This window comes from Pterocles gutturalis, unplaced genomic scaffold (genome assembly GCF_000699245.1).
Source record: "Pterocles gutturalis isolate BGI_N339 unplaced genomic scaffold, ASM69924v1 scaffold11354, whole genome shotgun sequence".
Classification (NCBI taxonomy): Eukaryota; Metazoa; Chordata; class Aves; order Pterocliformes; family Pteroclidae; genus Pterocles; species Pterocles gutturalis.
In genome coordinates this window covers 655-22,381 of record NW_010135801.1, presented here as the reverse complement: position 1 = coordinate 22,381, position 21,727 = coordinate 655, and the positions used below count along the sequence as shown (strand labels likewise).

General features: G+C 50.2%; 1 protein-coding gene across 1 annotated transcript in view; it reads left to right on the top strand.

The window, feature by feature from the left end:
* The window catches only part of PHACTR4 (phosphatase and actin regulator 4), a 22,524-nt gene extending 1,090 nt beyond the window's left edge, over positions 1–21,434 (top strand). The window contains exons 2-13 of the mRNA XM_010082046.1: positions 7,029–7,205; positions 7,676–7,756; positions 10,880–11,044; positions 11,176–11,526; positions 14,838–15,417; positions 16,097–16,320; positions 16,772–16,910; positions 17,530–17,585; positions 18,456–18,517; positions 19,324–19,461; positions 20,129–20,205; positions 20,818–21,434. Coding sequence (XP_010080348.1) covers positions 7,029–7,205; positions 7,676–7,756; positions 10,880–11,044; positions 11,176–11,526; positions 14,838–15,417; positions 16,097–16,320; positions 16,772–16,910; positions 17,530–17,585; positions 18,456–18,517; positions 19,324–19,461; positions 20,129–20,205; positions 20,818–20,833 — 2,066 coding nt within the window. The 3' untranslated portion in view covers positions 20,834–21,434. The remainder of the gene's footprint in view (positions 1–7,028; positions 7,206–7,675; positions 7,757–10,879; positions 11,045–11,175; positions 11,527–14,837; positions 15,418–16,096; positions 16,321–16,771; positions 16,911–17,529; positions 17,586–18,455; positions 18,518–19,323; positions 19,462–20,128; positions 20,206–20,817) is intronic.
* Positions 21,435–21,727: the final 293 nt, after the last annotated feature.

Sequence of the window (21,727 nt, the reverse complement as noted above, 5' to 3'; positions counted from 1 at the left end):
CCTCATCGTGCACCAGCGATGATGGCAGTTTCCAGGGGAGTGGGCTCGCCTGGTGTAGTGACATTGTCCTTTCCTGGAGTCTGGAAGCCAGCCGATGGGGTGTTTCCACAAACGGTCAGTTGCTGCATGAAGTCTTTTTTTCACGGCACAGCTTGCATAGTTGCTTTTTTTTTTGAATTTGAGGAGATGGTTCTCACATTAACTTTGGCAGGATGCTGTTGAAAAGTCTTGTGAAGATTATGGTGATGAGAAACGTACAAAAGATGGGGAAGCTGAGGGCTGGGACTGTTTGAGGCGGTTTTGTGACCACAGCCTTTTATTGCTTTAAGGTCAGGATTCACGTCTTCCCTGGACCATTCAGGAAATGCCCGTGAAGTTTTGAAAGCTGTTATAGGAAGCTAGAAACATTTTACCTAAAGTGCTTTTTGATACTTTAACCTTTAACAGCATTTCCCTCAAAAGAGCCTTTGTTTGCTTTTTTGGGTTGTAGCTGTTTGCTTGAAAGCTTTTTGGATTCTGACCTGCTCTGCCCATCACAGCAAAGCTGAAGAGGAGGGAGCTGAATTATTTATTCTCCAGCCTGTGCATCAACACTGTTTTGGCAACAGGAGGGTTTGTTGCTGTCCTGCAGCGAGGATCCTGCGCAGGCTCGGTGCTGCGCCGCAGCCGGTCCCGTGCAGCCCGAGGTCCAGGCTGTGCTGCCGGACCCGCTTCCCAAGGTACCGCAGGGTTGGGCTGGTAGGGAGCAGCCACCTTCTCAGCAAAAGCTCCTGATACACCTTTTGGCCTTGTGAAAGCAGAATTTTGGGTGCATGTGTAATGCAGGAGAATGCAGGAGATGGAGCAAAAGCGGTCAGAGTTGCTGCGTGGTGCCTGATTTCTTGGAGCGCTTTCTTAGCTCTCAGCTCAGCTTTGACACTTTTTTGCTGCAGCAGTTCTGTCTGCCTGTGAGCCTCCAGGCTATGACTGTCAGACCAACGCCTGGTGAGCTCCTTGTGAACAGAAACCCCTGGGATTTGTGGAAATCCCGTAGTAGCTGCTACGATAAGAGACGGACCAGGTTCTGGGTGGACTGTGCTTTGCAGATGGAAGGAATCTGGCTCAAGCTCATGATTTACACACTGTGCAAGTCCTGTTACAAAGCAAAAAATTTTCTTGTTTCCTTTGTGAGGATGTCTTTTAATAAAGATAGAATTTAACAGATCTTAACCTCTCTGAAAAGGACTGGGGTAAAGAGCCTGGTGCCGTGCAGGCAGCGGTGAGGAGCATCTTCTTTTGGAGCTAGAGTCAGCTCCACCAACTCTTGGATGTCTGCAGAGATATTTCGGGAGAAAAGCAGCATGTTCTCAGGCTTTTCCTAACAGCTTCAGTCTGCAGCCCTGTCCTGGGGCTCACTGACCCTTCGTCCTAAAGGATTGTGCCATTTTCTTCATGAAGGCTGGAAATCAGTAGTTCCCCTCGCAGGCATATAGCATTATAATAGGAATTGTCAGCATCTGGGATGCAGTTCTTTGATTTCTTCACAGCCTTCGGTCTTGCTTTGTTAGGGTCTGTAATTTGGATCTTGAAGTGATTTTTTTTTTTTTTTCAGCTTATGTAAAAACAAAATAAACTTCTCCACAGCCATGCTGGCTTTTGATGGTGTGTGGCCTGAGCTGAAGTGGTTTAAAAATTCCCCAGGACTAATTCTGCAATGACCTACATGAGATGCAGCTTGGGTTTCATTTTTTTTTTTATGATGTGCATCAGAGGTGCTGCTGTCTCCTGTACCGTTGCAGTTATCTCCCCCTAGGAGAGATGGTCCTTAGTGAAGGAAAGGGTTTTTGGTTATTCGTGTTGGTACCTGAAGTCTCTCCTGTGCCTTTTTCTAGGCTGGTGGTTCACTTCTCTACAGGAGGGTACTCTGGGGCTTGATCTCTGGAGCTGGGGTTTAACTCTATTTGCTCATGTAGCAGCTTTTCCTCCCTTCGACCACGCTGTGACCGTTAAACCCTTACGTCTGTACGTTGAGATTTCCTAAAGGGCAGCTAGATAGCTGCCTGCTGTTGTGAGCGTCCCTGTGCGTGGCAGTGGTGTGGACACGTGGGGTGGTTTTAATTGACCCTGCGGGTCCTGGCTCCGCTGGTTTGACCCGTGGTGAGCAGCAGGGAAAGCTTTCCCATCTTCAGCAGCAACGGCTGCCCCGCGCCTGACAAAAGCTTTGGGAGCAGGTGACACACGCAGCACCGCAGCCACTTGCTGACTGCGTGGCGAGCTTGGAGACCAACTGCAAGCCTCCAGCTTCTTCCACTGAAATGGTTTTTCTTCTCTGGGGGAAAAAAAATAAAAAAGGAAAAGGGGAAAAAAACCCAACCCAGAAACATTGCAGGAGCAGCTCAACACCACCCATGTTCTTCCATGACAGTTTGTACCTAACACAAGGTGCAGTGGGAGAAGAGCTTTTTTTCTGCCTGGATTTTAACAGCAAGCCTTGAGTGTAGCAGTCTGCAGCGGGAGGGTTTGAAAGACCAGCTGGCCGGGTGTACTGGTGGAGAATCGTATCCCGAGCTGCTTGGCACTGCCGGAGCTTCCTGCCGCCTTGTGTCTCCGGGCTGTGCCAATTTTGTGACGTTTCCCTAGACTATTTCAGTCTAAACATTTTGGGTTAACACAAATCTGCTGTTTAAACAGCTCCAATTCACCTGCTTGTTTTGGTGGAACAGGATCAGAAGGTGTTAAATGTTGGAGAGAGAAGCTCTGCACCGGCAGCAGGCTGGAGATGGCAGCCAGGGCACAGCTCCCCCTGAAACCAGCTGGGTCCTGGGGGTCTGTCCCCCAGGTTAAGTGCTCCAGGACATCTTCCCGAGGAGAAGCACCCACGCGTGCCTGGACAATGTGCTGAGGTTGCAGGGGATGCTGTATTCTGGAGTCTCACCAGTGCAGTAGGCATGGTGTGCTGCCATCGGGGTGGGCTCTACCCAACTTCAGGGTCACTTTTCCGAAGGTGGTGCTTCATGTAGTTCTTGCAGAAAGGTTAGACAGGGTCATGCTTTGGCACGGGGACACGTGAGGGACCTGCTTATTGGAAAGCTCTTGACCTTCTCATGAGGACTCCCCTGGGTTCACCTGAATGACCTCATTTCACCTTTTCCATAACTGTTCAATGGGTTTTCCAGCCTGGACCACAGGGAGGTGAGGCTGGTCTCTTGGACACGGACCTGCCATGCAGGTAAACACCTTTGGTGCTGAGCAGGAGCTGCTCAGGGGAGGACATCAGCTTCCTGATGCCTCTCACTCTTCCCTTAAAGTCTGGTCCCTCTTTTTCTCCCCCCCCCATTTCTTTCCCCAAGTGCTGTGCTATGGTTCCTTAGCCGTTTCCCACTACGTGACTGGGATAAGGAGGGGGTTCTGCCTTGCATTGCAAAGCAGCTTAGCAACCCCCCTGTACCTTGCAGAGCAGAGAATCCACCTGGCTGAGGCTCTCTTCACAGTGAAGGCAGCTTGGGCAAGAAATGGAAATCATGAGCTGGAAATGTGAGCTGGAAATGGGCTGTGAATGGAGGAAAGGTCCATCTGCAGGGTGTGTGAGCACTATCTAATGTGAGCAATCACTGAACAATGAGCTTATTTAAAATACCCATCAGTAAAGCACACCTACAGCTGCTGAGCCACCTGCTAATTAGCAGTAAATGCAATTCATAATTGCATCACAACAGGCTGTTTTAAGTGTCTATGTCCACCTGGTAATTGTGTGTGGTGAAAGGAAGAGTGGAAGGGGCTGGGGCACGACCAGCTCTCCATGAGCAGCCTGTGCTGCGGAACTGGACGGAATGAATCCCAGTTTGTGCAGGGGAGGGAAATTGCTTTCCTGGGATCAGTATCAGCCGGTGGGCTGCAGTGTTCTTGGGAGGTTCACAGTTCAGTAATGTGTATCAAGTTTTATTCTATGCAGAGCAAAAGAGGTGGCCAAAATGTTTTCGACTGGTTTTACGCTATGAAGGGGTGCATGGTGTGCCTTTCTCCCCTCTTGTGTGGCTGTTTTTAGACACAGAACAGATAATAAAACAGCAAGACCAAGTGTTTTCGTGTTGGGTCAGAGCTGATGCGCAGCACAAGCCTAGGAGCAGTTGGAAGCGCGGCTGATGGAGCAGCATGGCAGAGGAGCAAGAGCAGAGTTATCCGATATCGATGCTGCCTGTCATTGTGAAACCAGCTTTTGTATTAACCTGCGTGATTGCAATTAATGGCAGCCAGGCACCTGGTGTGAAACTCCACCCTGAGATGGTATTTGATTCGACAGCCAGACCTGGACTGCAGGAGCTGCTGGAAGAGGTTCTTCCACCTGGAGTCAAACTCACATGTGGGCTCTCCCCCACCCTCCCCGTTTTTAGCTGCTCCTGTTTTGGGGATATTGTGTGTCTCCTGCAGTTTCCACCCATCCTTTCCTGTCCTCTGTTCCTCTGGAGCTGCTCGGAGGTGGCTGTGGTCACGATGCTTGTCGCTCTCCCTCTAATTGGAAATGGAGACATCACAGCTTGCTGAGGTCTCTGCTCATTAATCCCTGGACCTGATGTGGTTGAGTTTTCTTTTAATAACTCATTTTGCTTAGGCAGCACTCCGACGCCTTGGGTGGCAGACAGCACATAAGTTACATTCCTGAGAGCAATTCCGAGAAGGGATCTATATGAGGTGAGCTTGGTACGACTGCCTTCAGCGCTCTTACTGCTCCTTGGAGAGGTGAGGGAAGTGCCTCTGCGTGGCACTTGGGATCCAAATTCAGTCCACAGCTTGTGCCCGGCAAGCGGTCTTGCCTGCCCGGTAAACTTTGGGAACGCTCAGTTGAACAAAGTGAATGCTGCTTTTTAAAATTACATGTACAGCTCCGGGTCTAATGTTCTAGTCACTGAAGAAAGTGCCTCTAAACATCCAGACAATTCCTCTTGGGTTTCTGGGAGCTTGAAACGCCGTTTTTTTGTGTCTCTACTTCCACCTACCCTCCCTCCATCCCAGCAGAAAATCACAGAATAGAGCTGCAGAAAATCGTGGATCGGTGCTGACACCTTGTATGTTATTTTCCAGCCAATTTCTTTCCTGTTATGAAGCCAGATTTTTTTTAAGAAGCAGCTCAGATGCTGAATTGATCTAGCTTTTTCAAATAAATGTTGGCTGGGATCAGCGTTTCAGTGGTTCTGAGTGAGCTTTCTCTTCGGGGACTGATTTAAAAAACAAAACCAAACCACAACCAAACAGAAAAACCCCATGAACCACTGTTGTGTAAAATCTGGAGTCCCATGAGTGAGAGGAGAGAAACCTGTACAGAGCTGGAGGTAATTTTAGGTAAAGTCTGAAATGGCCACAATTAGTTTTGAAAAGCCTTTTTTTTTTTTTTTTTTTTTTTCCCTGGAGTCCTGGGCTGGTTTTCTTCTTCCTCCACCATTTGGTTAAAGACTGCGCTTCTTGCGTGTGATCCCAATCCTCCTCCTGAAGTACTCTGGTTTCCCTCGTGCTGCTAGCTCGGGTGCTCTCTCGCTCTTCTCTTCCCTGTTATTTAGCGATCTTCCATTTAACTTGTGCTCAGACTGAAAACTGGTGGTGACAGCCTGTCCCCAGCCCAGCACTACAGGGTTGCAGGTAGAGCTCCACCTCATTTTTTCCTCTCTGTTTTTTTCCCCTTGTCCTGAATCTGCTCTTCCCTGTGTTGACAAGAATCTGCTTTTTCACATCTGGGTCTGTGTCCTCCGTGGATATTTGTAGGATATCGTGGATACGTTATTAGCTCTTTGTCATGTGTGCAGAATGGCTTTCCCCTAAAATTCCTTTCCCAATCCCGTAGCCTCCGGAGATGGGATTCTTGGCTGAACCTTCTGCGTGGCCTACGGGGTATTGTCTTTTCTGCAGGCACGTCATACAGGCTTGTCTGAAGTTGACTAAAAAGTCTTTTGTGATCCCAGGCGGCTTGCAAGCTCCAGAACATTTGACTTAAAGGCTCAAAAAGAAGACATACAAGTGCAGTTTGTAACACTGTGCCTCAGCCCGCGGTGCGCGGCGGTGAGCAGGACGGCACCGTAGAGCTGCGGGAAGTCTCGAGGCTCTGTTCTCCCCGCTGCGTGTTTGCGCAGAGCTTTGCGACCCAGCCGGGGTGCTCCTGGCTTTTGCAGTGCTGAAGCCGAGGGATTCTCGCTCTGTAAATTTAAGACCATGAAGCAGGCAACCAGCTGGCTTCACTTAGGTTGTTAGCGCTCTGATTTTTATTTTTTTGCAGGCATTGCTGATTGTAAGTGTTCCCTTATGTTTCATCGGATACTCGGAAAACAGCAACACCAGGCAAGCCAGAATTGACAGTCACCAGCACAGTGTTCTGTGCTCTGGTTCTGCTCTGCAAGTTGTTTCTTTATGAGATGTTTTTTTTTTTTCTTGTAGCAAGTTGGGGTTTTTTTGCATGTGTCCCTTCCCGCCTCCGTGTCCTTCTTGTGTTGTTCTCCAGAGACATGGAGTACAGTAGGTGGAGCGCAGGCCGGTATTGTGTTGCTTTCCTGTGGAGTTGTTGCTCTTGGCTGGCGTCGCTGGCCTTATTTATAGAGGGAAAAATCAGGGAGGCGAAGTTCTAGCACATGCAGCTGTTGTAATGGGTCTGGTAATTTCAGAGTGCGTAGACGGTCGTGAAAGTCAGCTCTGCAGTCTGGAAGGTATTTGTGTTCGTGTAATTACTTGTGTCTAGCACCAGTCGCTTCCAACTGGAGATGAGAAACTGCAGCAGAGTGATTTGTGTTCCTTGGGTGATACTGTGACGCTGCAAATTGAAACTAATCCTTGTTCCATTAGAAATGCCTCTTCTCTGTTCCCCCTTCGCACCGTTAACTCTGGAAACCCCACTCTTGTCTCCCTGAGCTAATGTGGAACGCTGACGGGTTACCTGAAGGCATGGAGTCTTGCTACCTTCTTTGCATGAACGTGTGCCACCGTTTCCCGGTGTGCGAGGGGCAGGCTGGTGGGAGGTGGCAGCTGTTTTCCCCAGCACAAAGGTGACGTGTTTGTTCTTTCCTGTGCAGCCGAAGAGGCGGATCACCCCCCAGCTGATGCCAGCATGGGGGTAGACGTTTTGGAATCGGGGGACACCACACCTCCGACGAAGAGGAAAAGCAAGTTCTCGAGCTTTGGCAAGATCTTCAAACCTTGGAAGTGGAGGAAAAAGAAAAGCAGCGACAAATTTAAAGAGACTTCAGAAGGTAAAGAGACTTCAGAAGGTAGAGTAAAATTGGGGCTGGGTGGGAGTCCCTTCCTCCGCTTGGGAAACCTGCCGTTAGCCATCTGGCCAGTGAGAGGGGCTTGCTGGCACAAGCCTGAGCGCTGATGTGTGTAAGAACCCGAATGTGACTTTGGTGGTGGGCTGACACCTGCAGTCTCTCCAGAAACACCTTGCCATGGAGCAGTAGTTTCAGACAAACAAATTCCTTTCTTGCAAGGAACCTTCCCAAGCAGCCGTGGGGAGGGAGGGTTTGCTCCGCGATCGCCTGTCTAGTGTGAGGTGCAGGCCTGAACGTGCAGTCCCTCCTCCCTCCTCTTAATCCATGCAAAAACAGTGAAATTTGAAGCCCTTTTATTTCTTCCAGAGGATCCCTTTAAAAAAAAAAGTAGTATCTTCTTGAACTTTTAGCTTACCGTGTTTTCTGAGTGCTTTTTTTCAATTTAATATCAGTTTTAGAACGAAAGATTTCTATGCGAAAGCCAAGAGAGGAGCTGGTAAAAAGAGGGGTTCTGTTGGAAGACCCTGAGCAGGGTGAGTCTGCAAATGAACTTCTCCTCCTGTCTGTGTTCTGTGTAGCTGATCTTCCTCTGGCAAAACCTCACCCTTGCAGCCATGCTTTTTTTGGGAGACAAATTTAAGGGCTCTTTGCTAACGTGGTTCCTGTCTGTCTTGCCCTTTTCGATCCGCTCTCTCGTCTGGCTTTTGCACCTGGCCGGGAAGGCAGCCTGTTCGGTTGGGAAGATGTTGCTAAGAAAGCGCAATGCCTGTCTTGGACATCTTCCTGTCTGCTGCCAGCGGGGAGGGAAGGGCTGTTCTCTGTGTCACTTCCTATCCTGTCGCTCTTGTACATGTCCCACTGCAGCTGTCTTGTCCTGTTAAGCTTCTCCATCACACTTCTGCTCACCATCTCCAACTTGTTCCGATCACACTCTAACTGCACTCTCACTGCTGCGGGAGAGCTGCTGACCTTGGAGCTCAGGTTTGAAGGCCTTGGGCTTGGAAAAAGTAAAAAATAAAACAATTTATTACTTTTAAGCTGCCTGGGCAGATGCATTTCCTCAAAGCATTGTAGATGACATGTTTCATGGTGTCATCGTTAGTCACGGCTAAGCTTATTGAAGCTTGTCCTGCTGTCAAATGAGTCTTACCCCCTTTTCTGTCATCCCTGGTGTCTCTGAGTTGGGGCCATCCTGCTAAAATAACTTTTCAGGCAGATCAGTTCCCCATCTCATCACCTGGCTGCATGTTGGGTGGTGTGGGTACCAGGAAGGGGGGGGACGTGGTGGGAGAGCAGCCCAGCGGGCTGGGGGGTAGCGCGTGGTCTTTGGCTTAGAGCAATGGATGGTTGTCCCTCAAAAGGCGTGCTGCGGGGGCAGCCTTAACCTCATGCAAATTTCAGGGCTCTTCTAAGATGAAAAAAATGCAAAAAAGGTGAAAAAGTGGTGTTTAGACCAAACTAGTGGAAACAAAACTGAGAGGAAAAGTCCCAACGTGGTTGTTTGCAGCTGCACTGTAATGAAAGCCATCTAGAGCCACCCCAGGGTGGAAGCGCTGGGCTGGAGGAAGAGTTCACTGGGGTGCAAAAGTGGATGAGGTGACAGGATGAAACTGTGGAAGAGAGATCAAAGGCTTTGGGTAACAAACTTCCAACTAGAGATGACAGAGGAGAGATCTTCCAAACCGTGAGGGTGTAACAGGAGCATGGCTAAGAGCCGGAATTATTTTCTGCTTTGAGTCAGCTGATCCGGTTTAAGGAACAGAAGATGGCAATAATCTGGCCAAAGCGCAAACCCACGGTGTGAGGGAGCAGTCGGCGTTGTCAGGAGGGTCAGATTAGAAAACTCATTATCTTCATCCCTGCTATGAGTTTAAGACACTGGGGCGGTCATAGGATGGTGGTGGTAGGTTATTGTATTTGCCTGCAATTTTAAAACCTGCTTGTACAAGGTCAGTTAATTTTCTTAGGCAAGTTCTTGAGTGGAAAAAATGCTGGAAAGCCTTCGAGACGAGTGAGCGAGGAGGTAAGGAAGAGGCGTAGTGGAGGGTTTCAAACCCAATGCAGCAGGGAGCAGAGGCACTGCTGCTCTCCGGGCTGGTGGTCAGCAGGTTGTGCTGGGCTCCCAGTAAGGAAAGAAGATAGCGTTGGACTGTCCTGACCTCGAAGGAGGTCACTGGAACTGAAGTCAGGAGCGAGGTGGTGCGAGAAAGCCATCAGGAGCATTCTGCAGCTCCCTGCCAGGGAAGGGCATGCGAGGTTTGAGGGTAAGGAGAGCTGGATCATACTGTTCCCATCTCCCTTGCTGCAGGCTTCAGCTAGCCAGAGGCAGTGCTGCTATAAAAAGCTCCGGCTCATCTCTTGAGTTTCAGCCCTGGCTGCGGAAGAAACTCCCTCTTGTTGCTGTCTGTACGTCCTGCATTTCAGGGAAGGGCAGCTAAGCAAGAGAGGCAGCACGGTCTTCCATCTCTGCTCAGGAACCAAGGGTATTTTTTGCAGAAAAAAAGCCTGGAGAGCTATTGGCTTCTTGGCATCTTTGCTTTTGGCTTCTGAATAACACCAGGTTAGGGAAGGGGAGGTAAGAGCTTCAGGGGGCAGGGAGAGGTGAAGAGGGCAGTGGAATAAATAATCAAAAATCAGAGCAGCAGAGCACACTGGGGTCTGACACCTGGGGGGGTCATGACGCTGTACACCACAGCTGCTTGAGAAATAGTAGACTGAAAATGCCATGGATTTTTAATCAAATTGGTGATGTATCTATTGAAGTTAATTCTTGAGTTGGAAAGCAGTCAAAATGGGCAGTGCCCCATTAGAGTGGATGCTAAGTCTGATTTTGGGAATAATATTAACAAGAGTTTGTCCTGTCAGGGCAGTTACAGGAGCAGAGAATGGTTGAGTATTTCCTCATTGTGACCAGGGCTTTAGGTGCTCTCAAAAGCAGGGCTGAAAGGAGGATGGGTATTTTTCCAAAAGAGGTCTTGCTTCTAACATTTGGGAACCTCTATCTGTAAAAACAGAAATAGTGGAGATGAACTACATCAGATTGTGGAGATGTATCATTACAAAGGTTAAAAAGTGAGGAAATAGGCCTTGCAGTGGGATGTTTTGGGTAAAGCAGTGATTTTTGTGACAAATTCAGGGCAGAAACAGAAAGAACATAGAGGTGCTTCAACTAATTTTAAGACTTAATCAAAATCTGTTATTGCATGCCCAGTAGTTCACTTGGCTAGTGCTGGAATTTGTATTGCAGCAGAGAATTTGTGAATGCGCTGTAGTGGTGGGTAGGTACAGAAGTTGCGGGAGGTTTTAAACTGTGCTTGTGGCTTCCTTGGACTGTGGCACAGCACTGGGCATACTAGTCTTAAATGCAGTAACATTCCTTCTAAACAAGGCAGTAGATTAAGAGGCTGCTGAAGAAGGAAAACACTTGATGGGATACAGTGCTGTGCTGTTTTTCTTGTTGACAATGAAATCAAGGGCTCTCAGCTTCAGCTGGTTGTGTTGCTGTGCTCTCCTCTGCAGAAGGTGGGCTGAAGCCCGGCTGTTTCAGAAGCCAGAGAGAAGCTGGTGCGGATCGATGGCAGTTCAGCCCTGTCTCCTCTCTCTCCTGCTTTCTGAGTGTTTTCCGTTTGCTTCTGTCCCCTCCCGTCCCCTTGTAGATGGTGAAGAACCAGACAAGCTGAACCCACCTGCACTGAAGAATGGCCACACAGTCCCAATCGGTGGTCCCGGGGTTTGTAACCTGGCCAGCCAGGAAGAAGAGGCCACAAAGCCATCTAGCCTTCGGAAGCCTGTTCCAGCTGAGGAACCAAAGAAAAGGCAGGGTAAGAAACCAGATGTGTTCAGAATTGGTTGCTTCAGATTCTCCCCAGGACCTGTTTTGAATTCTCATCTGGTTCTTCCCACTCCCCTCTGGGTCCTCCGGTCTCTTGAACCGAGTTGTCTCACTTTGCAGGCTCATCCAGCAGCCAACCTGGGCCCGAACTGGAACCACCTCAGGAGTCCAGACAGCCTCTGCTTCCTCCAAAAAGACCTCCTTCCACTTCCCAAGAAGCAAACGAAGCGCAGGCGAAGGACCCAACGCCTGCCAGCAGCACTGCAAAAACTGCATCCTCCACCACTGCCCCTGTTGCAGCAAAGACAGTGAATTCCACAGCTGCCCCTTCCCCAGCCCCCAGGACACTGCCCCCTGCTCTTTCCAGTGCCAACACTACTGCTCCCACGAGTACAACCAGCACAGCTCCTGCCAAACAGCCTCCCGTCCCTCCTCCCAAACCCGTCAACAGAAATAGCAACTCAGTAATAGGTAAGTGCCTCCTCCATAAGCTAGTTTTTGTACCCTGGGATGTTCTGGAGCCCTTGCTCCCTTTGTAACGGAAGATTTTTAGTACGATGTCGCAGGTGTTGTATCATGAATGTCTGACCGTCGTTCCTGAATACAGTCCAGTTTGGACTCAGCAGATCTACCCGGGTTTAGCCAGGCAACACATGTGCTGAGAACAAGGTAATAACTGGAGTCTTCTGCCGTCAGCCGTCCGATGTGTTAGATGTGTGTTTCCAACAGCTGCCTGCAGGAGGGAATCCCTGCCTGCTTTTGGCAGGAGTGGGAGCGGTGCAAGGAGAGGGGAAGGCATTCCTCTGTCAACTGTAAGACAGTGTATGAGAATTTTGCTTGGTGAGACTATAGTCACTGAGAACTGATGCTTTCAGATGGTCTTTGCAATTGAAAAAAAGAAAAGAAAAAAAAGCCCAAAAAATCCACATCACGCCAAACAGTGTCTGTTACAGCAGTCACTGCTGGGCCATGTGGTTTCCGCTTAGTGCGGAGAGGCTGGGAGCTGGCAGGGATCATTCAGAACTCCTTGGTCATATTCAAGCATCTTCTCTAAGGTCTGTGGCTAGGGTATTGCCATGTTAGTCTTGTCCTTAGGTTTTGTCCCATGAGCAGACCAGCTCAGCTGTAATTTGAGCCCAATCTTCCCACCTAAATTCAATATCTTTATCTCTGTAACTTTTCTAAGCAGAAGATCTGGGGAGAGTTTCTTCAAGCTGAATGAGTCTCTGCTCTCTTTAGGAATTTGAGAGGCCTTAAAGATGCAGCATTGCTGGAGTAAATGAGACAGCTTCCATCCAGTGATGGCCTGGTGATATTTCACAGACCACCTGCTAATCTTTGGATAGCATTAGCAGAGGCTAGTTCAGATCAGGAGGGAGTTTCCTGGGAAGACCAGTCAGCCAGGTCTGCGCTGTTATCACAGAAACCGGAGGCATTACCCAGGTGTGCTTTGGGAGGCAGTGGTAGAAGCTGAGATGGTGTGCAAGTTACCATCTGAAGGAGCCTGGGCCACTGCTCTCGGTACAAACTCCATCTCTGTTCTGCTTGGGGCTTCTTCTTGCTCCAGCAGGTTTTGCAAGTGACCTTGATATGGTATTAACCACTCCTGTGTGCCAGCCCAGCTTGATTAGCCTGACTGTGCCTGAGCACTCCATGAAATACTTTCTTGTTTTCTTTTAAGCTGCTTGCACACATCACAGATGGTATTTGAAATGCCCCAGCGCTAATTGCAGGAGGTACTCGTGGAGGAAAAAAATGTGGCTGAAGACCGCAGTCTATCAAACAGACATTCAGACCCAGCCTTGCCCCTCTCCCTGACAATACAGGGCTGGGCTCGGCGCACCTGCAGCCGCAGGGGTGTGGAGGGGAGGGGAGGAGAGCAGCCAGCCCCTCTTTTGTCTCCTGGTTGAGAATGCAGATGTGGAGAGAGGCTTTGCAGCTCTGCGGGGCCCTGCGGCTGGCACAATGGAGCTGTAACTGTGGGATGTGCACAGTCGTTGCTGTGTGAGCCTGTTTTGTTGCTGTGGATGAAGAACAGCAGTGGAATTGGATTCGTGAGCTCTCCACAGGTCTTTGATGCATGCTCTGTGTTCTCCTGCTGCTGTCATAACCTAAGGCAGGGGAGGGCTGTTAATTGTGCAGATCGCCCCTTTGTTCCCTTGTGAAGATGTTCCCATGTGTTCATTCTCTGAGCAGTTCTGGTGTGACTGATGGAAATAAGGCTCAGGAAATGCTTTTGGAGAGAGGGAATTTAATCAGCATCAGCTTGAAAAACCAAGCAGGGCAAACAGTGCTGTCTCGCTGGCTGGCAGCTTGGCGTCAGCCCTGGTGCTTGGTGCCGCTGACGGGTTTCGGGAGCCCCAGTTCCTGCAGCCTGTGCCACAGCACTGGATCTGGCCACAGTGGCGTGTCACAAGAGGCTGTACCAGTTGGTGCACTGGGTTTATCACACCGAAGGGAGACGGGCTGGCTCAGGAGGATGTTCTGAGTGCAGCACCCAGCCCTTCTGTCTTTTCTTCCTTCTGCCACTTACTCGGTCCCTTTCAAAACCTGTCTGTCATTACCCAAAGGTGACTCCCACCTGGTCCTGCCAGGCTTCGAGCACTGCTGGGGAGACACTGGAATCCCTCCGAGCTGAAGTTGATGGGAGCTGAGGGCACTCAGTGTTTTGCACAATCTGGCCCTTAATCTACAAGGGGAAAGTCTGAAAATGCGAAACATCCCAAAAATGCACCCACCTCTCTGCAGCTATGCAGCCTTATCTCGGGGAACACTCCCTGCTTGCAGCACCCTCTTGCGGTGTCTGGTCCTGCGGATTCCTCCCAGCTCAGTGCTGGGGCCACCGCGGTGTGACCATCACTGCTCCAGCTGAAATGGGCAGTAAAGCTGATCCTCTTCAAGCAGGTGGGCGAAACCTTTCCAAGCCCAAGAAGCTGTTGATCCGTAAATGTTAAAGGCTACAAACTCCTAAAGCAAGAACGGTCTTCACTGCTGCAACTTCTTCCCTAGGAACCGAGGGGTGTTGAGGATTGCCTGCTTCAGGCTTTGTCCGTTTCTCCCTCTCTCTTCCATCACACAGCAGAGAAACCCTGTGTAGACTCAAGGTCCTTTGGTATTTTTGGAAGTTTTGATAGTTATTTTGTAGTTGTGGAGAAGCTTATATGGGGCTTCAGGAACAGAGTGCAGAGGGAGTAGAGCAGAACCTCATCCTCGGACAGGCAGGAGCTGCTGGCAGCGAGGTGCTCTTGGGCTGGGTCTGGCAGGTGAGTGGAAAAGGGGAGAGCACAGTGCTGCTTGCAGTTCTGACTGTTGCCTTTGAGTGAGATTTCCCAAAAAAGTTTTTTTAATGTGCAAGGGAGCCATTGCCACAACTGGACGCTGGAGTGTCCTGGATGTCTTGGATTCCTTTGCAAGCTGATGCTGTAAATAATAGCTATAAAGCGCCCTACATACCTGCATTCCTTGGCTGAGGCAGTGTGCTGATCCGGGTGAGCTCCATCTGCTGACACTTGAGGGCTGGTGCCGTTTCTCTCTCTCCAAAGCAGCAGGATGCACAGACCTCTCCCAGCCTGCTTCTTTCTGGCTGCTCTCCCAAGTCTTACCTTTGCTGCAGGAAGGACAAACTAGAGCCTCGCAACCTGGTTATTTCTGGCACCATGTTGTAGCAGAAAAGCAGAAGAGATTGCTTGGTCCAGGGCTCTGCCATGCTTATTCCACCCCAGTGAAGGATATCTGGAAAATACTCTGTTTAATATAGCGGCTTTTGTGTTTTTTATTTTCAGCTGAACTTTCTCAAGCAATGAACAGTGGTACAGGCTTGTCCAAGCCTTCCCCTCCTCTCCCACCGAAGCGAGGCCTCCTGCCTAGCAACACGTCAGAGTCAGCTATCGCTTCCAAGGCCCCAAACGACAGGACAGTGACAGCTAACCGCCCCGCTCCGATATCGATACACATGACCTCTGCTTACCCACCACCCTCGCCTTCACCGCCGCTGCCAACGCACATACCCCCTGAACCTCCACGCATGCCCTTGCCTGCCTCCACCCCTGTCTTGGACCCTCCACGCTCCCTGGACCTGCCCAAAGAGACTCCTCCTCCTCCTACTGAAGACTTCAGGTCCTTGGAAGTGTCCAAGAGGACGGCAGAGCAGGGGTTTGAACCTCACGTGCTGCCTCGCCTGCCCCAAATCCCATTGCACATCCGTATCCAGCAGGCTCTGGCCAGTCCTCTGCCCGTCACCCCGTCTGCTGAGGGCTCGCACAGGGCTCACTCGCTGCTCTTCGAGAACGATGGCTTTGGAGAAGACAACAGCACCATGGGCAGGGCGAGGTCCCTGCCCGTCACCATCGAGATGCTCAAAGTGTGAGTACCTGCTGTGCACGTGGCGTGGGTCACGCTGGGCTCTGACGTGTTGGTGGCACACTCCCCACTTCTGGCCGCGGGGCTGTGGTGGCGAGGAGGGCTGTGGGCAGGGCTGGTTCCTTTGCTGTTTTTTTGCAACAGCCTAGAAACCTTTTTGCCTGTTGGCTGAATCTGTGTTTCAGCCTCTTAGGGGGTCATTGCATCTTCCCCATGGTATTAACCCCGGTTCTGGGATTTTATTGCTCACAAGGAAAATGGGTTCCAGACGACAAACACAGGCTGGTGCCAGGAATCCAGGCTTGTCTTTAATTGCACTAAGACAAAACAAGGTCCTGGATTTCATCCATTTGTGGCCTGCCTTAGCTTTTCATTTTGTAAAACAGAGGTGGGAAAAAGACTGTCTTGTATTATAACAGAGTTGAACCCAGAGTAGAGAGGTGAGATGGCTGTTTGGTTCTGCGAAGAACTTGCCTCTGGTGTTTCCTCTGCCAGAGCACCCTGAGCTTTGTAGAGATGGGTTGGTGCGGGATTGTGGGGCTGCTCTTGCGTCTCTGGTTCCTGGGCTCCCCACAGACCTGCCTTCCATGGGCTGAGGAGAGCTAACATGGTGTTGAGCTCAGGGGTTTTGCCCAGCCCCTGTGGCATGTGTTAAGAGATGTAATAACATGCTTCTCGTTAGTCCAGACGATGAGGAAGAGGAGGAAGATGACCAGGAAGAGCAGCAGAATTCAGGCCCTCGTGTGTATATTGGAGATGTGCCATCTGTCACAGTCATCCCAAAACTGGTACCCCAAGTCCTGCCAGAGGAGCAGGAAGGAGATGAAGGGATGAGCGACTCTGACTCGGAGGGGCCCATCCTGTACAAAGATGACGAGGATGAGGAAGAAGATGAAAGCCATAACAGTAAGGCTTTGACATTGCACCTGGCTTTTTTTCTCTGCTGAACTCGTGCCGGGCTGTGTTGAGACCTGGATCAAAGAGCCAGTTCCCACAGTGCTTCAAAGCAGCTGGTTCTTGATTTCATGACGTACCACATGTCCTCTTCCTCGCTTTTTCAAAGGCTCTACAGCCAAACCCCTAATGCTCACCTGCTGAGATGCACCCCCTCCAGCTGCAGATGGCTGCTGCAGCAGCTTGTGCTGTCCCACCCCTTCAGGTGGGATGGCGTTAGGTGACCGCGCGGGCATCAGGCAGAAATGCTGGCTGCTGCTGTAGCGATTAGCTCTGGAGCTGTTGTGCAGAGCTTGGAAAGCGAGCCTCAGAGGAGAGCACCACTGCCAGGGCAGGCGGCTCGTATCGCTGTGCTCGGGCACTGCAGTCTTCAGTCACATCTCGTTGCTCTTCCTCCCCGCAGGCACGCTGGCTAACAAAGTGAAGAGGAAAGACACGCTAGCTATAAAGCTGGGGAACGCAACCACGCCGCAGGAGTTTTTTTTGAAGAGCAAGGAGGAGTGGAATGAAATTCGGCACCAGATTGGGACGACGTTGATCAGGTACGAGGAACGGAGGAGGGTGTTAGGCGTGAGCCGTTGGCGCAGCGTGGGAGGGGTGGGACGTGACAAAGCTGTTGCCTTGTCCAAGCAGCCTGCGCTGGAATATGATGGGTGGGTGGGCACTGCTGCTGGGTCAGGGCTGGGAGGTGAAGTGTTGCTTTTCCACCTTGGTTATAAAAGTTGGAAGTTCCTCCTGGAGTTGAGCAATATTCCCCGACAGGCTCCAGTTTCCAGAGGTTAAATGGACTGGGAAGGGAAAGTACATTGCTGCTGTACAGTACGGATGGTGGATGAAGATGTGGATGCAGGCTGAGTGCTGGTGCATCAGGCAGTGGATTAAGCTGGGGCTGATGATAGTCCAGGCTCTGCTCTCTGCTCAAGTTCCCTCCAAAGTTTCCTCTGAGCTTTTGGGAGGCCATAGCGCCTTCCAAATGCGTGCCTGGGGGTGAGCGGCTATGTGAGAGGAGGAGAGCGCAGAACAGGGCAGCGGTGATCTCCACTGGGAATGAGGGGTGTCGAGGAGGCTTTCCAGTGCACTGAAGCTAAACAGTTGTGGTTTTCATCCCCTGCTGATGAATGACCAGATAAAACATTACACGCTTGTCACACTTTCCTTTAGGCGACTGAGTCAGAGACCGACAGCAGAAGAACTGGAGCAGAGGAACATACTTCAACGTGAGTAATGCTTCTCTAGTGATCCTAAGTAGTACAATAAGTTTGCCTTGAACATCTTAGTTCAGGTGTACCTGGAATCTGCTTGAAATGTAGGGATGGAGGACTGTGCCTTGGTTATATTGCTGTAGTAAAGCAGTTCCACTATTTTTTCCTGGTACTTTGCTACCATCAGAAACTGGCTCTGGATAGAATCAGACCTTAACAGTGGTACCAAGCCATACAGTTCAAATATTATAGAATGGCTACCTGTCCCCTGCCTGTCACCTCAGGGAGAAAAACGTGAATTGGTTAAGACCCCGATGTTATACAGCAAGGACTGGTAAAGGTGGTTTTGTTTGAGCTGGACTTTTCGTTGTGGTCCGGACATTACAGCACTTTATTGCACGACCCAAAAAGCAGCGGTTCATTGCTCAGTCAGTGGAGTTTCTCTTGGCCATACCTTGCTCTGCAAAAGTTTTAAATAAACATCTTGAGGAAAGGGAGATGTCAGTTCAGGAAGTTTCCATTTAAAATATTTATCTGTGCTGTTACTCTCTTTAAACTGTGAGTATAATAGCTTTGGGGAGGGAGGAGCCATCTGCAAAGTGGCTTGGATGTATTTTGACAGTGTGGCCATTAATCTTTAACGTGCACTGGGCTGGAGAGAGTGACTCATTCCTCCTGTGTCATTGGCACTGTCAGGGGGTGCTCGGTGGGTAAGGGTACGGAGTTGGACCGCGCTCTCTGCCTGTAATAAGTGCAAACGTGCCACCATGAGCTTTCAGATACGTAGATAATCTGATGTAGCTCAATACTCTTCTTTGTTCAAATCCACAAAGCACTTTTCAAAGCTTGTGATGCTCACAAATTATTTTTTTTTCCCCTTGGCAGCGAAAAATGAAGCTGACCGTCAAGCTGAGAAGCGAGAGATCAAACGCAGGCTCACCAGAAAGGTACTGCTGGCCGCCGTGCTGTGATCGCCATCTGGCCGAGCTGTCGGGGATGGTGTGGCTATGAGCGCATGATGGGTACCTTGCTGGGGGTGAAGTCACGGGGCTATTGTGTAAGTGTCCCCGGTGCCCTCTGACTGCAGTGACTTTGGAACGGGGACTGTCACCAACAGCGAGCCGTTGGCACTGCAGCCGCATTTGTCAGTGATAGATCTGAGCTGGCATCAAGCGTAACAAGTGAGATGAGAACTAAATTTGGCAGCTGGCACTTGAAAGGTTTGCTGGTGCTGGCCTGGCTCTGTTAACACAGTGCTTCAGTGGCCACGACTTTCACACCAGGCTCCCCAAAACCCACCTCTAAAGAAACCGCAGTGTGGGAGCAGCTGATAGAGCAACAGCTGCTGTTAGCTGTGATGTTCGTGTTAGTCGTGGTTTTTACTCATGGCTGGAAAAAACTTCCCAAGAGTCTGTGGGTATGAAATGCGAGTGTTGCCTTTGCTGAAGTGGGGAACGGGCTTGCTTGGTTTAGGGGTGTCACACAGGGCTCACCCTGTTCCCAAAGCTCTGTCTTCCTTCTCCTTGGCAACATGGCTTTGGCTCTGCCCTAGCCTGGCCTCGTGCTCCAAACACGATTATACTGCTGGTGAAATGGTTTGCCTGTTCCCCTGCAGGGTGCGAGCAGGACCCAATAGTATCTGTGGTTCAGGCACGGTGAGGGAACTGGTTTTAGTTTTGCTCGGGATGCTTAGTCCTGAACCTCTTTGTGGCCAAGGCACAAACTAACTTTCTTTCTTCTTGCTGGTGTTCAGCTTAGCCAAAGGCCTACAGTGGCAGAGCTGCAGGCCAGGAAGATCCTGAGGTTTAACGAGTATGTGGAAGTAACAGATGCTCAAGACTACGACCGGCGAGCAGATAAGCCATGGACAAAGCTAACCCCAGCTGACAAGGTAACAGGGAGTGCCCTGTCCCCAGGCGTGGGGAGGGAACTAGATCGGGGTGTCTCATGCAAGAGTGCAAGCTGAGATGTGCTCTGTTCCTTTTGCTTCACCTCTTCATCTTTCCTTCCACCACCCCACAAAGCACCACCAGCATCCCTTCACCCATGTGTGCTGTCCCCAGCCCTGCTTGCTGTCCCCTCCATGGTGATGTGGAGCACAGGCGCACAGTCTGCCACCAGCGTGGCCTCTGCCTTGGCTTTGGAGTGGTAGAAGAGAATGTGAGGAACAGGGTGTTGGTCAGAGGAGCGCGTTCCTTGCAGGCTGAGGCAGGCCTGGGCAAGCAGCTGGCAGGGAAGCGATCTGTTCTTCTCTTCCCCGGACGCTTGTGGGGACTGCGCAGCCCTCAGCATGGGGTGGGGCTGATTAAACTCAGCCTAGTGCGAAAGCTGGGGTGGCTGCTGCAGTCTGAGCTCCTTCCTTGACCAGAGGAGCTGTGGAACTCGGCCTTGCTGAGTGTCAAAACTGCTCTGAACTGAAAGGCAGAACAGCTCAGCCCCGAGCAGCAGTGTTGGAGGTACAGCACCTTCTGGCCGTGTCTAAGCTCGCTTGAGATGGGACAGGGTTACGTGTGTATGCCTTAGCAGGAGATTAAAAAATATCTCCCTCTTTTTTGTAGGCTGCCATCCGGAAAGAGCTGAATGAGTTTAAGAGCTGTGAAATGGAAGTCCATGAGGAGAGCAAGCAGTTCACGAGGTCAGTGAGAAGACATTGCCAGCTTGGCGTTCCGGTCTTGTTAGGAGAGCTGTGCTGCCAGGGTAGTGCTGAGGCAAAACACTAAAATCTTAGAAAATGACCTGTGCAGCAGTGGGAGATTTAATGTCCCTTTCCACACTGGTGTTCTTGGGTGACTGGAGAAGCAGCACCCATGAATTGAGTAGTTCTTTCTTAAACTGGGGCTTTGATCCTGGAAACTCAAGGTGACCAGTGTCTGGTCTGACGTGTATCTGAAACCAGTGTGACCTTGCAGCTGGAGGGTGCTTTTGTGGGGCCAGAAACATGTGCAGCAGGAACCATGGACACAAAACACCTGGGTAGTTAGCTCAGATATTATCTAGGAAGTAACCTGTGGATCACGGCCCCTGGGGTTTCTTTCTCCTAACAGTTGCTCTGTGTGGCTCAGCTGAGTGTTTGCAGAGCACAAGAGCTTTCTGAGGCAGAGGTGAAATCGTTTGATGTTCACAGCTTCACTGAGGGCTGAGAGTTCGGAGATAAGTCTGTTTGCTCTTTTTGGCCATCTGTAGTGCCTCTGTAACCATTTAACCTGAGTTCCAAGGATGACACTTGCATTTTTCACTTGGCTTTTAGGTACCATCGACCGTAATCTTCCAAGAAGGGAGCAAGAGACCCAAGAGGACTGGAAGTTCTCTGCGTCCCTCTCCTAGGCAATACAGCGAGGGTGCAGAACCTCAGCTCTTCCAAGATTTGCCTTCAAAAAACATATCCAGAAAAGGGCTTTCGGCCAGGGAAAGGGGAATCCTGTCTGAATGTAGCATTTCACTGGAACAAACATGTCTCGAGTGCCATCAGGCTGGAACTGAACACTATACCTTGCGCGGCTCAGCAATACGCCTCTGCTCTGGCGCCAGCACACCTGCCAGGAGACCACGCACGTGTGAATGAACGGTTCGTTCCCAGCTCCCTTTCTCAGCCCTGACGGGCCCAGTTCTCAGCTGTACATACCCTTTTGAGGGTGCAACTCCTTCATTTCCTCCTCCTTATCAAGACAGGGGGAAAAAAAAGGCAGCTCTAGTGTTGGAAAGCTGAGGAACAGAGAGTGGATGTGCCAGGAAGCATGTGTGTATATTAGCTGTGTACAGAGAACCCTGCGCAGATGCTCGACCTGGCAGACAACTGACAAGTGACTCGTAATTTTTTTGGTTTTGCTTGCGTCTCTGTTGTGTCCTTAATGTCCTGAATCACTACTGACCAACGGTTTGTTGTCCTGGAAGGGAATTGTATAGGTATTAACATATGCTGCATCTTTTTATAAGAAAAAAGAAAAACAAAAAACACAATTTAAATGTATAAAACATTCCCTCCCCACTCTCTCACACTTGCTGTGACGTTAACAGATCGTGTATGGAGATATCTAGGCTTGTTTAACAAATTTACAGAACCAGGAAATGACTGTTGCCTTTTTTAAAAGTTTTTAATTTGGGGAAGCTGTGAGAGTAGTCAATTCTTTTTACTGTGGCTTCCTCACCGATATTTTTTA